Raw genomic sequence first — 15,399 nt, 5'->3', positions numbered from 1 at the left:
AGGAAGAATCATTCTAGCCTAGCTTTCTCCCTTATACCACTATTCATGTGTAGAGAGATTTTCCAGGGGGAAAGCATCCAAACATGCAATATCCCACCTGCCCTCTGAAATATACAGTCTAGCAAGAATCGCACCATATGAATATTTTGAACATGTAGTTTGACAGGTAGCAAATTCTGACACTTGGGCACCTTCAGACTTTTCATAAGCACTCTGTATTCAAGTCAATCACCTCAAAATAATATGATGGTGCCAAGAAGCTAGGAGGAATCATGAGGCAAGCTTAAGCACAGAGGAGGTTTGAGTTGGGACAGCACCTGTCTTTATGCACAGCTTAAATATCTGCCTTTTCTACAGAACTCTGGCAGTGCGTTAACATCACGTAAGAAGTTCAAGGTAAGGAAACACAAAGGCAACCCTGCCTCTGCCATGTGGAATCACAACATTCTCAGAGCAACCTCTCTTAGGAAACAAGGGGAGCGTGTATGTCCTGAAAGCAAAGTTCATCCTCCACTGTCATGCACCTTCTGACAACGCTGGTACTGGGTCACATCAGAAATAAGCAAATCTCAGAAGGAAGGAATGTGGCTTCGGGCTACAGACCCAACAAAAGGGTAAAGTTTGATGAAATCAGTCCTGTAATTAATGAGAGAGAGCGTCACATGTGTTTCTGATTTTCTCTGTTGATTCTTTAGTTTGGGTTTCTTTGGATGAGTAGTATTTCTGTAGGGTGTAGGCTGAGGGTATGCTCTTGTCATACACACTTGCTTCCTTTCTCCTGCCATATTAGCACCCTAGCCACAAGACTTATTGAGAACACTTGATGAAGACACATCAGGAATGTCATACATTAAACAGAGGGCTTGTCTTTAAAGTGCTCTCCAATGCTTCTCCCCATCCTTAGACCTCTGAGTGACATTCCCTGGTTTGTATTTCATTTCTCTCCTCCCAGACTTTTCCTGCAAAAGTCAAGCAGTAATGACCCATAGGCAAAAAGGCTCCCCTGCCCTGCAGCAACACATACCCCTGTTTCAGCACATAAATGGCAACATTTGTTTGTTCCAGTTACCTTCAGGTAGGAACCATAGTAACGGGTAATGTAGGGGCTGTCACACTGGCTGAGCACCGTTATCTCCTGCTGGATGTCTTCAATCTCATCCTCTGCCTCCTCCAGGTCAATTATCTTGATAGCCACCACCTCCTTGGTACGGTTGTCAATTCCTTTGTACACCTCCCCAAATGAGCCTTTACCAATCCTCTCTAGCTTGGTGAACAGCTCCTCTGGATCAACCCGAGAGTGCTAAGTAAGCAAGAATACATGAAGTGGGGGGTGGGAAGAGAAAAGAGTTAGTCAAACAGAAACCATGCATCACACTAAGCAGCCGAGCAACACCTTTTCCATTACTCACGACTCATCTGCTGCAAATGCCATTCTCTTTTCTAGTATAGGGCTCATCTCTTACTATATGGCACCCAACAGATCAGTCCTAAATTATAGAGCGTGTGGGGAAAGTAGAGAGAAAATGTTCTCCCTTTCCCATAGTACTAGCTTTGGAGACAGGATCAATTATTTTAAATGCTGTGCAGCACTTTGAGCATATGGGATAGGAACATAGGAAGCTGCCATATACAAAGCCAGGCGACTGATGCATCTCGCTCAGTATTGTCTACACAGAGTGGCAGTGGCTTCTCCAAGGTTGCAGGCAGGAGTCTCTCTCAGCCCTATCTTGGAAATGCCAAGGAGGGAACTTAGAATGGGATATAAATCAAACAAATTCAGAATCACCCAATATAAGTGATGAGTGACTTTGTTTATACAGTTGCTGGATAACTTATAGAACTCACTGTCACTAGATGCTTTAATGGCTTTAGGAGGAATTTGGAGAAATTTCTGAAAGATGACCCACTAACAGCGATTAGCCATGTTAGCTAAATAAATGGTAGTGTACCACAGTGAGGGAAGGCCCCAACAGTGGCCTTCATGCTTCCTGGAAGCCTTTGGTTGACCACTATGGAATATGGAATACAGAGTGCTCAACTAGGTAGACTTTTGGTCCAATTCAGCAGGGCTTTCCTTATGTTCTTTTGTCCCAGCAGAAAGGAGGACTACTGAATTTGGCAGTGTTTACCGCTCAGTAAGCATGTTTAAGAGTATTGCCCTAATGTGCCACAGGCTGCTAAAAAGCCACCTTTGTGCAATCGGAAGTTGTTGGTATAACCAACATTTAACCCTGCAGAAATACTACTCATCCAAAGAAACTCAAACTAAAGGATTAACAGAGAAAATCACCAACATGGCACAAGGTGCGAAGCAGTAATAAGAGCAGCACCCAATTGGCTTGCCATTTTAGAGTGTGTTTTTACAAGTCCTGGGCCCTACATTACCCAGTACTGTCTATACAGCTTTATACAGTTTCTGAATTCCAGCCTTTTGAATGGAAATACATTTACAAGGGATTGCAAGCCTGAAATTCAGTAGCAACTTTGTAATCCCACAAGTATCAGAATCATACTGGAACATACCTAAGACTTGTCAAAATCTGCTGGGTTCCACTATGGTACCAACAGGGCTTCAGGGATGTTGTAGGCCTTATCCACACAGGCATAAAGGCCTCATATGTCAACATGACATGGCAATATCATTGCACATTGGGTAAAAGGTGATACATGCATGATGTGCTCCTGAAACTTCCAGAGCTGCTGGAATACAGTGAGTTTGCTACCAGAACCAGGACTTCCAAAATTTCAAAGTTTCAAAGACAAGTAGTGGGAACCAGGAAGTTATTTAGGTAGAAAATCCAAACCCACCTATTCTTCCCCAAAGTATAATTGCCCTACTCTATCTAGTGTGGCACTGGGATCAAAGAATGACTCATGCACCAAGGCTGCCTTGGTTTAAATAATATTCAGATGTTCTTAGGCAAACTAGTATCTCACAGCCATCAGCAAAATGGAGATAATGTTGACTTGCATTACATATAGGGCTGTTAGGAACATAGGAATGTAGGAAACTGCCATATACTGAGTCAGACCATTGGCCTATCTAGCTCAGTATTGTCTACACAGACTGGCAGTGGCTTCTCCAAGGTTGCAGGCAGGATTCCCTTTCAGGCCTATCTTGGAAACGCCAGGGAGGGAACTTGAAACCATCTGCTCTACCCAGAGCGGCTCCATCCCCTCAGGGGAATATCTTGCAGTGCTCACACTTCTAGTCTCCCACTCATATGCAACCAGGGCACACCCTGCTTAAGACAAGACCAGCTCTAGCAAGAATGTATTATATGAACTTTCAAAGAGCTATGCAAATGCCAAATATATTTTATTCATTGTTATGATTGCCTATATGCAGTGCCCAGCAGGTGAACTCTAGTCTCAAATCTACTGCTACAGATCTACTAAAGGAGGACGGTTGCTTGTTTTTTGTTTTGGCTGCCTGGCAGCAACAAAAACACAGAAGAGGATAACTGCAACTTTGTCTTAAAAATGCGTTCGTTACATCTTGATATTAGCAACACGTGTTTTGTTTGGGGGGGGCGGCGGCGGGGGGGGGGAGTTACAATTATCCACATCTGAATTTCTTAGTGGTAAAAAATAGGTATGGCCCCACATCACATTCATGCATTCTGATGAACCATAACATAGCTTTGAGAAAATGCAAACAGCATCAGTGGGCACCAATCATACCAATCCTTTGTGAAGTACAATAGCAAGCACCCCCATTCAGCTCAACAAACAGACGGCAAGGGGACAGCCAGGTCACAATGCAAACATACAGTTTGCAAGCTCGTCCTCTCCAGTGGTGAGTCGATGAGGCAAATAAGCACATTTACCAGACATTTCCAGAGCAAAGACTGACAGAAAGCAATTGGCATTTAAAATAGAAACAATTATGGTGTGCTATTAGAACTATATTGGAGGAACGTATATGTGACAGGTATGAGAAAGCAAGTGAAAGCTTGCATCTCGGAGGTGATTAAAAGGTAACAAGAGTGAAGGTTTTTACTGGTAAGAGATTCTTCAGAAGAAAATGATTTCATTATATGAAGGTTCTAGAAATACAGTACTTTCCACTTTTAAAACATGTTAACTAAGCTGGTAGAGTTTATGGACAGGGCAGTTATAACCTGAGAATCTGCAGAATTCCGTTTCTGGAGTTTTAGCTTTTAAAGGAAGGCTGCTAAGGCCTGCCAAGACAGATGTGAAGATCTCAGTGGGCAATTCAGAACCAAAGAATGGGGAAGGGTCATAAGCAGAACTTCTAGCAGTCAGGGATGAAACTTCACTGCTTATTCATTCATTCATTCGATTTCTATACCACCCTTCCAAAAATGGCTTGGGGCAGTTTACACAGAGAAACAACAAATAAATAAGATGGATCCCTGTCCCCAAAGGGCTCACAATCTTGTAGCGCCTTATTGATTGCATTTACCTTGAGTTCACTATAGGATGACAGCTACAATAAGTAAAAAGCAACACCAGAAGATTTAATATTGTGTCCCACTACCAAGAGATGAAGCACTAGCTACATTTCATCTGACCTGCATCACTGGGGAATGCACTCCCCAATAGCAGATAAATCTGTTCTAGGGGTGTGCATGAAACTGACTGGCCTGGTTCGGTTTGAGTCCAAACCAGACTGGGCCAGTTCGTTTTTGCCACTCATTGAACACACACACACACACACACACACACACACACACACACACACACACAGTTTGGTCGAGTGGGGGGTTGTTCATGAACATTTAAATTATTATTATTTTTTAAATAATGCACGAACCTCCCCCACCCCCAAACGGCTGCAGGGTGGTGGTGGTCCAGGGTCGAACCAAACCGGAAGTGGAAACTGTTGAAACGAACCGGTTCAACATCGAACTAGTTTGCACATCCCTAACCTATACACATGTCATGTTCAATGAACTTATATTCTATGCACAATGTACACATGTACAGTTATTCACACATTATACTCAAGGCACATACAGTTTCTATCTGTACCCTGCATTTGAGGGGGCCTTTATCAGCTTCATTTTTAAAGCAAACACACGTACAGTCATCCGTATAAACACATCTTTTAAATAGGTGTCTGAAAATTGGCAGACACTTGTACAGACATACAATGTAATGTCTGAATATGGCTTTAGCAGTGACTGGGACCACACTTCTAGGTATGTATTGCTATTTCTCCTGGGCTCACCACATGCCTTTTAAGAATAGCAGCAGCAATCATGTTCTTCCCATCATCAAAAGACAAGGTAATTGCTTTCCATTGTATGATTACAACCTGATGTATACCTCCTTGGAGATCATTTGATCAAAAAGATGGGATATAGATTTTTAAAACTAAAAAAAGCAATTACACAAAATGTTCAAGTTAGCTTCTCAAATCATTTACACAGCTTTAACTTTGCTCAGAACTGATTATTTTTTAAAGCACAAGTTATATATCCCTGCTTATGAGTTTTCCCCACCTGATATGTGCGCTGCTGTATGAAGCTATCATACAGGCTCACCTACAAATGTGTCATCAGCAAAGAGTACACCTGTTTTGACTAAAGCTCTACCCAAGATTTTAATCTGAGACAAAGGCAGCCATACTGGGATTTGATCATATGGCTCAACTGCTTCATATCTTTAATCATTAAACTGATAAGGTGCCATTAAGAAACCTTTGGCCAGGGTAAAAAGAAATAAACAGCCTCTCCTACAATTATGCAAGGGCTGTACAAGTCCCCAAACCACAGGCCTCACGGTCCATTTCTGCACCAATCTAAGACAGTCTCTCCATCCACAGGGCAACCAAACATCCTCCAGTCTCCATGGCAACACCCAAACAACACAGGCCTATGAACAATTACATGCTGGAAATATAGGAAGAGGAAATGTGAGTGATCAAGGAGAAAGCAAGAAGGGAATCACTTAACTAAAGGACTGGAGTGGGGGAAGTAAACAAACAGTTCATAAACTAGGGGGGAGAGAACAGCCAAGATATCTAAGGAAAACATGATGATCTGTTATGAAAATTGGCAAGAAACCAAGACTCACCAAAGAGAATGGCATATATAAAGAAGGCTATGGAAGAATGCAGTCTGGCGAAGTAACTGGATGAAATATCCAAATAACTTAGTTTGCTAATCCAAAAGCAGAAGCAAGAGCCCTGAAAAATACTGTGTTCAACAGGTGCCTCAATATTTCTGACTGTCTCCCAGGCCTGAACAGTGCCCACAAGCTTTTTCTATGGTCCCTATTACTTAACAAAATAACTCTGACCTCTCATCCTTACCACAGACACTGTGACGGTAAAAAGCAGGGAGGGGGATTGTACTGTGGAGTTGTTCAAAACTGAAATAGCCTTTCAGAGCCTTTCACACACAGTCTCATCCTCAAATTTCACTTTACACTAGTCAACCCCACCCTTGGGAAGAAAGAAAGACCTGAGTCACAAGCAATGTACCAGGCTCTAAAGACAGACACGTATTGCTTAATGTTTATGATATGTTCCAGGAATCCAACCCAAATGCACCCACCTTCCACTTTGTGAATAATTACCCACTTCCATACCCCTTCTAAGATGACACAGTCACTATTGCAGTTGAATGTGCAATTCAATTAAAGTAGTGCAGCAAATGCCCAGATTGCAGAAACAAACAATGGTTTGCTCTCTTGGGATTCACAAGTGCCTCAGTTGGCTGACTCAAGAAGAAAAATGAAACAAGTGTGAACTGATGGAACAGGTAAAACTTTTGATACGTGACACACAACAAACAAACAGACAAACAAACATTGCCATGATGCAGGGCTGTTCTTAGGGCAGGGTGACTGCCTGAGCCTTATATTGCAAGGCATTTTTTCTATACAAGGAAGATATCCGGGGTGAAGAAATGCTCAGTTTATCAGCCAGATAAAATATTTTACTCGTCAGATGGTTCCTCATGTTATGTTGGTACATTACTCATCAGGACATCACTTTTTCACTTGTCACAGACTAGTAGATTAGTGGATTTCCTCAGTCTTGAAGATATCCATTTGACTATTACGTACAATAAAGATCTTTCTAATAACATATCTGAAAACAATCCCAAACGTAAAGGGCATCCCATTGATTTAAAAAGATACAGAAATTAGGAGAAAATGCTCTGACAGAACAGGTCATCATGGCTACCTCTCTGACATTTATCACTATGGAACTACTGTCATAATAAGTAAAGTCTGTCATTTTTAAGGACAGCTAAGGAAAAATTAATTCCATTATAACTGGAATTACACCTCAGTTACCAGATGCTGAAATGACCAATATTGGACCATTGTCAGCTAGAAAGTTTGCCCTCCAATCCCGCAGTGGATTTAGAGCAGATAGGTGATCTATTGTCTAGACCTTTTTGTGCTGTTGCATTTAGGGCTGTTTTCTACACTGAAGAAAAAACCCAGTCAGCAGTGTTCTGGAAGTGGCCGGTGCACATGCATGATGTGCGCGCACACACTGGCCACTTCCAGTATGCTGCTGAACGGGACTGCAAGGAGGTATGCAGCAGTCCCGTGGCACCGGTTTTGCAGACAGCGCCGGTGGGTGGAACGCAAGGGGGGGGTGGAACGCAAGGGGGGTGGGCGGGCACCCTCCTGGCTTCTTAAAGGTAACCTCCCACCCCGACCACCGCTGAACCGGTTGAATGCTGGATCTCTGAACCAGTTCATACACATCCCTATTGCTCACACACTTCCAGTGACCACACCTGAGCACAATTAGGAAGCTGCCTCATATTGGCCCACACCATTGGTCCATTTAGCTCAGTATTGCCTACACAGACTGGCAGCAGCTCTCCAGAATTTTAGAGAAGGGTCTTTCCCCAGCCAGAGGTTGAACCTGTAACCATCTGTGTGCAAGGCATGTGCTCTGCCACTGAGCTAGTGCCCCTCTCAACTGTACAGCACATGCAACTCTGGTCATGCTTGCCTTAAATATAGAGGTGAGATGTCACTTGCATTCTCCCATCATTCCTTACCTATCTAAAGAGCAAACCTACAAGCTTTCAGGAAACAGGCCAATTATCAATCAAGCATGATAGTTAAAGTGGGGAACACACTCAGATCATTATGTATCTTGGTCATGTTCTATGTACTATGAAAAGTCTTTGTTTGTAGTACTTTAGTTTCATTTAGGGCTGGTTCAGATGATATATCCAACTGGCCCTGCCCACCATACAAATACAACAAAGATGTGGGACTGCCCATCTCACCCTCCCTCCTGGCAAGCCATTCCACAGTCTCATAAACCTATTGTGAGCGGGGGTGGGTAGGTCATCTGAGCATTTAAATTGTGTGTGAGGGGGGAGTTGTGGTGAACTCCCCTCCCCACCCTAGGGTTATCAGGCTGCAAGATGGTGGATTGGGAGAGGCAGCAGGACATGTATACTCACATCCTGCACAATATGATGGGCAAGGCTATTTGGATGTATTATCCAAACCAGTCCTTAGCTTAGAGCAGAAATTGACCTCAATTTGTACCTACCTGATTGCCAAATTCCCTCAGGTGAGCCATGGTCAAAAGTTGGCACAACACCCATGCACTGTGAAGTTAAATCTTTCCAGTCTTCTTGTACAATATTGAAAATATGCTCTCTCATCTATGGATCACTTAAACTATGGGGGAGAAAATAACAGTTATTTTACAGCTTCTGTGAACAGACTTTACTATATCACAAAGGCAGAGTAATAGTTTTTCCACAGCCACCCTTAACCCTCTGCCTGGCAAACAGATTCAGTCTACTTAAATCACAACGTGTGACTGGGAACCTGGGACTAATCACTTGCCTGGCTCACAGGCAAGGAACACCTCAGAGCTTCTTGGAGAAAGGGGCAGAATAAACGTGAACAGTAACAAACAATTATACCAATAACTATTATTAGTATGTCTGACACTTAGAGACACCACTGTATGCACCACTGAGATACCTTATCTATCTATCTATCTGGTCACTAAGAGTCAACACCGACTTGACCGCACTTAATCAATCATCAATCAATCAATCAATCAAGGTCACTTACATTTTACTCTTTAGCAACCAGGTACCACTCAAACACAGACTTCACAGGCAACCAAAACAAAATTCATAGCTTCAAGAGCAGAGATAACTTTGCTTGAGCTTGACTCCAGATGGCAAAGCTTAATGGGGAATTTACTATTTAGGTCCAAACTGTTCACATCACTGCAACCAGTAATCCAGCACACTGGACATCTCTCACCTCCCTCCTCATCTGAGGAAAATTGTTGACTGAGCAGGACACGGGCTGCAGTTCACAAAGCACTCCCTCCGGGTATAGCCCTTAGAAAGACAGATGGGATCAAAGAGGACACCCCGCAAGAATCGTGTGAAAGATATTACAAAGAGAAGGAAGTTTAATCCGGAGTTAGCGCTTTCTGGACAGCAGGCATAGTCCGATTTCGATGTATGCAACCAACATGAGATGCCCAGTGGTCTGCCCTGCTGCCCTCAGACCTCCACCCAACCCCCAGACACACCTGCCATGGCAACGGTGTCGCCACAAGCCTTGCTCCAAGCAACCTGCCCTGCCGCTACACCAGCCATGTCCTGGCATCCTTCACCCCCTCACCTGCACCCCGAGAGCCCGTCCCGCCCAGCTGCCCCATCATCATCGCTCCGCGCGTCCCAGCCATGGATATATGAAGTCGGCAACAGTAACTGCAAGGGAGGTGGGAAGGCGAACGTGAAAAGCCATGCGCAGGAACCCACCTTGCTGCATGGCTTGCTGGGAATAGTAGTTCTTGCTGTAGGCGTCCGGCTATGGATTCGCCAGAGCCAGGGACTGTAATCTCCAGCATGCATCGCCAGAAGACATGGCAGGCGGCTGGGAAAGCGGGGGCTTCTGGGAAGCGTAGTTTGTTAGCCTTTGTTCTCAGGGGCCCAGGAGGAAATAAAGGCTACCATTGTTCTGGCAGAGTTTTTGGTTTCCTTTATTCTGGTGGCGCGGTTGAATCATGCAGTTTTTGGCTAATCAAAGCAACATGTGACAGGATCGCTTCTGCGCAAAATCGGGGTTTGAGGGAAGGAGAGTGTTGTTGTCACCCCATCCCCACCCCTCCCTCCTCTCTCAGTTCACTTGCCTCCTCTGTCGATCAAATCAATGTGATCCATTTTATTTTATCTAATTAATTGTATTGCCTGATCCCAACCATCCATGCCGTTGTGCATTACTGTTAAAGGGACATCCTCTTCCAGTATTTGACAGGGACTGTTCATGGAACTCAAGGGAGCAAAATGTGTGTGAGCACTGCAGACTCACAGGGCATTCAACAGGCAACCGGGTGGGCGGAGCTAAAGGAACTAATTGAGGAGGACAAAAGCTTGGACAAAAAGAGCGGGAAATGTCTCAGCTTGGCCCATATCCTCCCTCAAGACAGCCATGATTCCTTCTGCTTCTGAGGCGGAAGGGTGTTTAAAACTCTTGTTCTCTCACCAGTCAGTCCCAGCTTTGTGTTTCTGCAGAAGAAGGGGCTGGACACATTTAAACGTTTGCTTGGTGGCGTGGGGTTATAACCCTAACCCCATAACAGCCCAGCAGAGAGGGAAAGGGAGAGTCCATCTACCTCCCACCCAGTGCTGCCTGGAGTGAGAGACCAGTGCCGCTGCAAACGTTACTGCAGAACCAATCACTGCGGGTGCTGGAAGCACAACCAGCAGTGCTTTCAGAAGTGCACTTGCCAGGCAGAATTTTGGAAGAACCGGCACTGTGTTGTTTCGGTTCTAGAGGAAACAACACAAGAAGCACAAGTCTCCAATGCTGCTGCTTGTATTTTGTACTGTTTTTATGCTTGTGTATGAGTCATCTGTGGTATGAGTCTCAAAGAGGTGGTGTATACTGGGAACCCAATCACTAATGGTTGACTTTCTTGTGCTAGACTATGTCATTTTCTGGCATTATGTCCAGATGTATTTTGTGACTGTTAAGCATCAGCCAGTAAAATTTTACTGGGACGTGAAGGAGAGCTGGTCTAGTGGTAGCAAGCATGACTTGTCCCCATAGCTAGCAGGGTCTGCCCTGGTTGCATCTGAATGGGAGACTTGATGTGTGAGCACTCAGAGGTGTAACTATAGGGGGGGCACGTGCCCCGGGCGCCATCTTTTTTGGTCACATGGGGGGCGCCGCCATGACAAAAAATTTTTTTTAATTTTTTTTAATTTTTTTTGTTAATACAAATGTTTCCTGCTCAGTGCAGCAGCGCTGCAGCAGTCAAGGGAGCGCGTCGGCACCCCCTCCCCCACGAGCGGTCCCTTCCACGCTGCCCGCACCCCCCCATTGCTTTGCTGGCACCTGGCGGCCAGTCAGTGGCCTGGCTTGGCGGCGGCGGTGGGCGCTTGTGAGGAAAAACCTAAGTATAATGTAGTATGTTGGGGGCGCAGGGGGCGCCATTTCAATGCTTGCCCCGGGCGCCGTTTTCCCTAGTTACGCCTCTGTGAGCACTGCAAAATATTCCCCTCAGGGGATGAAGCCACTCTGGGAAGAGCAGAAGGTTTCAAGTTCCCTCCCTGGCTTCTCCAAGATAGGGCTGAGAGAGATGCCTGCCTGCAACCTTGGAGAAGTCGCTGCCAGTCTGTGAAGACAATACTGAGCTAAATAGACCAATGGTCTGACTCAGTATATGGCAGTTTCCTACATTCCTATGTTGTTTCGTTAGCAAACATAAATGTGTGTGTTGGAACACAACTTATTATTTGTTTTTAATCAGATTTGTGTTTATGCTTTTTAGCTTAATATTTTAATGTGTATTTTTTATAATGTGTTTTTAAATTTTATTGTGAGCCGCCTTGAGATTTTCTTAATGAAAGGCGGGGTATAAATTTAACAATATAAATAAATACATAAATACATAAATAACATAGAGATAACTTTATGTGTGTGAACTCTTCTGAGGTCGTGATGGTGGGGGAAGTTGCGCACTGCATCTTAAGGAGAAAAATATGTAGTTGCACCTGACCAAAAATCTCTCTTGTATATATAACTAGCTGGCCCTACGCAGAACATCTGCACGCTAGGACTTGATTGCTCTCCTTAAAGTCTCGCCACAGGCCCTGCTTTATTGCTTAGTCTCAGTTGAGGGGACAAGAGCTCCCTGCCCTGGGCGCCTCCTTTCTTGCCTTCCTCTCAGGGCACACACAGGTCTTTCAGTACTCCTGGGAAGGAGCGGGAGGGGCTGCCCCAACAGTCCTCAAAGGCCAGAGCTGGTCTCTATGGGAGCCAATGTTATCTTCTCCCCAGGCCTGCCTGCCTCCTTTGGGTCTCCCCTTCCCTCTGTACTCACATATGAAACTCATATCTCTCAAATGTCTCATTTAGTTTAGGGGTGCAATGCTCCTGAAATTTTTGTAACACAGTCTTATAACTAGCTTGCTGTTCTTCACTCAGGTGGAAACTGTTAAATAAACCTAAGGCCTCAGTCCCAGCAATATTCAAAAAGATGGCTACCTTTTGCTCATCCTCCTTCTGAGCAGTTCCACTTGCCTTCAGAAAGAGATCAACATAGGGACATAGGAAGCTGCCATAGAATGAGTCAGACCATTGGTCTATCTAGCTCAGTATTGTCTACACAGACTGGCAGCAGCTTCTCCTAGGTTGCTGGCAGGACTCTCTCTCAGTCCTATCTTGGAGTTGCCAGACAGGGAACTTGAAACCTTCTGCTTCTCCCAGAGCAGCTTCATCCCCTGTGGGGAGTATCTTACAGTGCTCACATGTGGTCTCCCATTCAAATGCAACCAGGGTAGACCCTGCTTAGCTAAAGGGACAAGTCATGCTTGCTACCACAAGACCAGCTCTCCTCTTCAAGTTCTTGTTTGAATGTTTTCCAGCTCTCTGCCACATTCCAGGAAAGAGTGAGGGGTGCTGGAGTTCTAGTTGTTGTGTGTCTTTCTCATCTTTGTGTGTCTTTCCATCTTTCTTTGTTGCGTGTCCTGGTGTCTGCTGTACAGAAATTCCAGCTGGCAATCAACCAACCACTCCTCGTACCATGTGATATTTTAATATGAATAACTTCCAGTTTCTCAGTTATGAAAAAAACCAAAACCCTTTATTTAACTATTCACATAGTTAAAGAGTCAATATTATACTTAGATATATATATAGGTCTGCACTGTTTGTTAGTTCACCTCTAACTGAGGGGTTGCTGAGTCACTCTGTGATATTCTTTCATGTTCAACCCTCTTAAAGTCCTCACAAAGTGCTCCTGGCTCAAGCCGCAAGTTACAGCCATTTTGTGACATCTGAGGCCACCAATGTTGAGTTCCCTCTAACCAGGATTTAAAGCTGGGTGGTGAATATTGGGCAGCAGAGGGAACCAAACATTGGTGTTTTCAGATGTTACATAATGGTCACAATGTGTGACTTACGCCAGAAGTAAGCACTCCATGGGAACCTCCAGTTCCCCTGCTAGCTTACTTGCTGCCATTACATCTGAATCTGCCCAGAGACTAAATGAAGAGGGTAGACTTGAGTTGAAAACTGATTGAAGGTATCTTTAGGTAGTAAGGGTGTCTCTCTGCCCATCTGTTGTAATCTATTCCAAATTTTTCAGAGTGTACATGTTTCGTGGACACCCCTTTAACATGAGTTCTTCAAGTCTATGCCCCAACAACTGATGCAGAAGAAGAGGAAGTTGATGAGTTTTATGCTCAAGTCTAGGCTGAAATTGACAGAACATGCAAGCAAGACGTGATGCTGGTGGTTGGAGACTGGAATGCCAAAGTTGGAAAAGGTAAGGAGGAAAACATAGTCAGCCTATATGGCCCAGGAAACAGAAACGAAGCAGTAGCATGACTTACTAGTTTAACATTCTTCAAACAACCAAAGCAGTGCTTTATACACATAGACATCGCCAGATGGAGTACATAGAAATAAAATTGATTATATTATTGGTGCAAGGAAGTGGAAGAGCTCAGTTATAACAGCAAAGACATGGCCAGGGGCTGATTGTGAAACAGATCATGAACTGCTCATGTGCAAGTTCCAAGTCAAGCTAAAGCGGAAAAACAAAGCTATCCAGCTCAGACTGGTTCCAGATCGGCAAAGGAGTAAGACAAGGCTGTATACTTTCTCCTTCTTTATTCAGTTTATATACTGAACATATACTGAGAGAAGCTGGACTGGAAGAAGATGAGCGTGGTTTTAAAGTTGGAGGAAGAAACATCAATAAACTGCGCTATGCTGATGAAACCACCCTGATAGCTGAGAATGAGGATGATCTGCAAGCTCTAATAATGAAAGTCAAGGAGCACAGTGAAAAAATGGGATTACAACTAAATGTAGACTAAACTAATAACAATAGGTACAGCAAACAGCCTCAGAATCGATAATGAAGACATTGAAGTGGTGGATAGCTTCTGCCTTTTAGGATTGACCATCAACAGTCAAGGATCTGGCAGTCAGGAAATACACCACAGACTAGCACTTGGTAGCACTTCACTTGCAATGAAGGCCTTGGAAAAGATATTTAGATGTCGTGACGTGTCTACACCTACAAAGATTAGAATCGTTCAGACAATGGTTTTCCCTGTGATACTCTATAGCTGCGAAAGCTGGACTTTGAAGAAGCAAGATAGAAAAAGCATTGATGCTTTTGAACTTTGGTGATGGAGAATACTTTTGAGGACAGCATGGACAGCCAGGAAAACAAACATATGGATCCTAGAACAAATCGATTTAGAATTTTCACTTGAGGCACAAATGACCAGGCTCAAACTATCATACTTAGGACACATTATGCAAAGATCCAGCTCCCTTGAGAAGTCCATAATGCTGGGAAAAGTTGAAGGAAAGAGAAAAGGATGACCAGCAGCAAGTAAGATCGGCTCAATTACGACAGCAATGAATGTACCACTGAGAGACCTTAAAGGCCAAGCTAAAGACAGATCATCCTGGAGAGAATCTATCTATGTGGTTGCTAAGAGTTGACACTGACTTGACGGCACTTCTTTATTTATTTTTTATTTATTAAAACATTTTTATACCACCCAAAACTTACGTCTCTGGGCGGTTTACAACAGAATAAAAACAAAGTAAAACATTAGTTAAGACAAAAATAGGGGGTGGGGGACACACACATTACAACAATTTAAAAATTTAAAAATAATATTTTAAAACAGCATTAAAACAATTAAAACAATATTAATTAAAAGACTGGGTGAAGAAATGTGTTTTTAAAGACTTTTTAAAAGCTGTCAGAGATGGGGAGGCTCTTATTTCACTAGGGAGCGCATTCCAAAGCCTTGGGGCAGCAGCGGAGAAGGCCCATCCCTGAGTGGCCACCAGACGAGCTGGTGGCAGCTGCAGACGGACCTCTCCAGCAGATCTCAGTGGGCGGTGGGGTTCATGCAGAAGAAGGCGTTCCCTTAA

At 44.0% G+C, this 15,399-nt stretch overlaps 1 protein-coding gene and 1 long non-coding RNA gene across 10 annotated transcripts in view; one reads left to right on the top strand and one right to left on the bottom strand.

The window, feature by feature from the left end:
* The window catches only part of STK25 (serine/threonine kinase 25), a 29,613-nt gene extending 19,318 nt beyond the window's left edge, over window positions 1–10,295 (bottom strand). For 3 of the 9 annotated variants that reach the window (XM_053304712.1, XM_053304719.1, XM_053304720.1), the window contains exons 1-3: window positions 9,610–9,743; window positions 8,507–8,637; window positions 1,070–1,300 (exon numbers count right to left, since the gene is read on the bottom strand). In XM_053304712.1, coding sequence (XP_053160687.1) covers window positions 1,070–1,300; window positions 8,507–8,536 — 261 coding nt within the window. In that variant the 5' untranslated portion in view covers window positions 8,537–8,637; window positions 9,610–9,743. The other 6 variants (XM_053304716.1, XM_053304714.1, XM_053304713.1 and 3 more) reach the window with 6 other exon arrangements.
* LOC128348935 (uncharacterized) lies at window positions 10,203–15,023 on the top strand. Its single transcript, XR_008318438.1, has 2 exons — window positions 10,203–13,762; window positions 14,117–15,023. It is a non-coding gene; the product is annotated as an uncharacterized LOC128348935 (long non-coding RNA).
* The last annotated feature ends 376 nt before the right edge of the window (window positions 15,024–15,399 follow it).

The sequence above is a fragment of the Hemicordylus capensis genome, chromosome 3, assembly GCF_027244095.1.
Source record: "Hemicordylus capensis ecotype Gifberg chromosome 3, rHemCap1.1.pri, whole genome shotgun sequence".
Taxonomy (NCBI): Eukaryota; Metazoa; Chordata; class Lepidosauria; order Squamata; family Cordylidae; genus Hemicordylus; species Hemicordylus capensis.
This window is presented reverse-complemented; position numbering and strand designations above follow the sequence as displayed.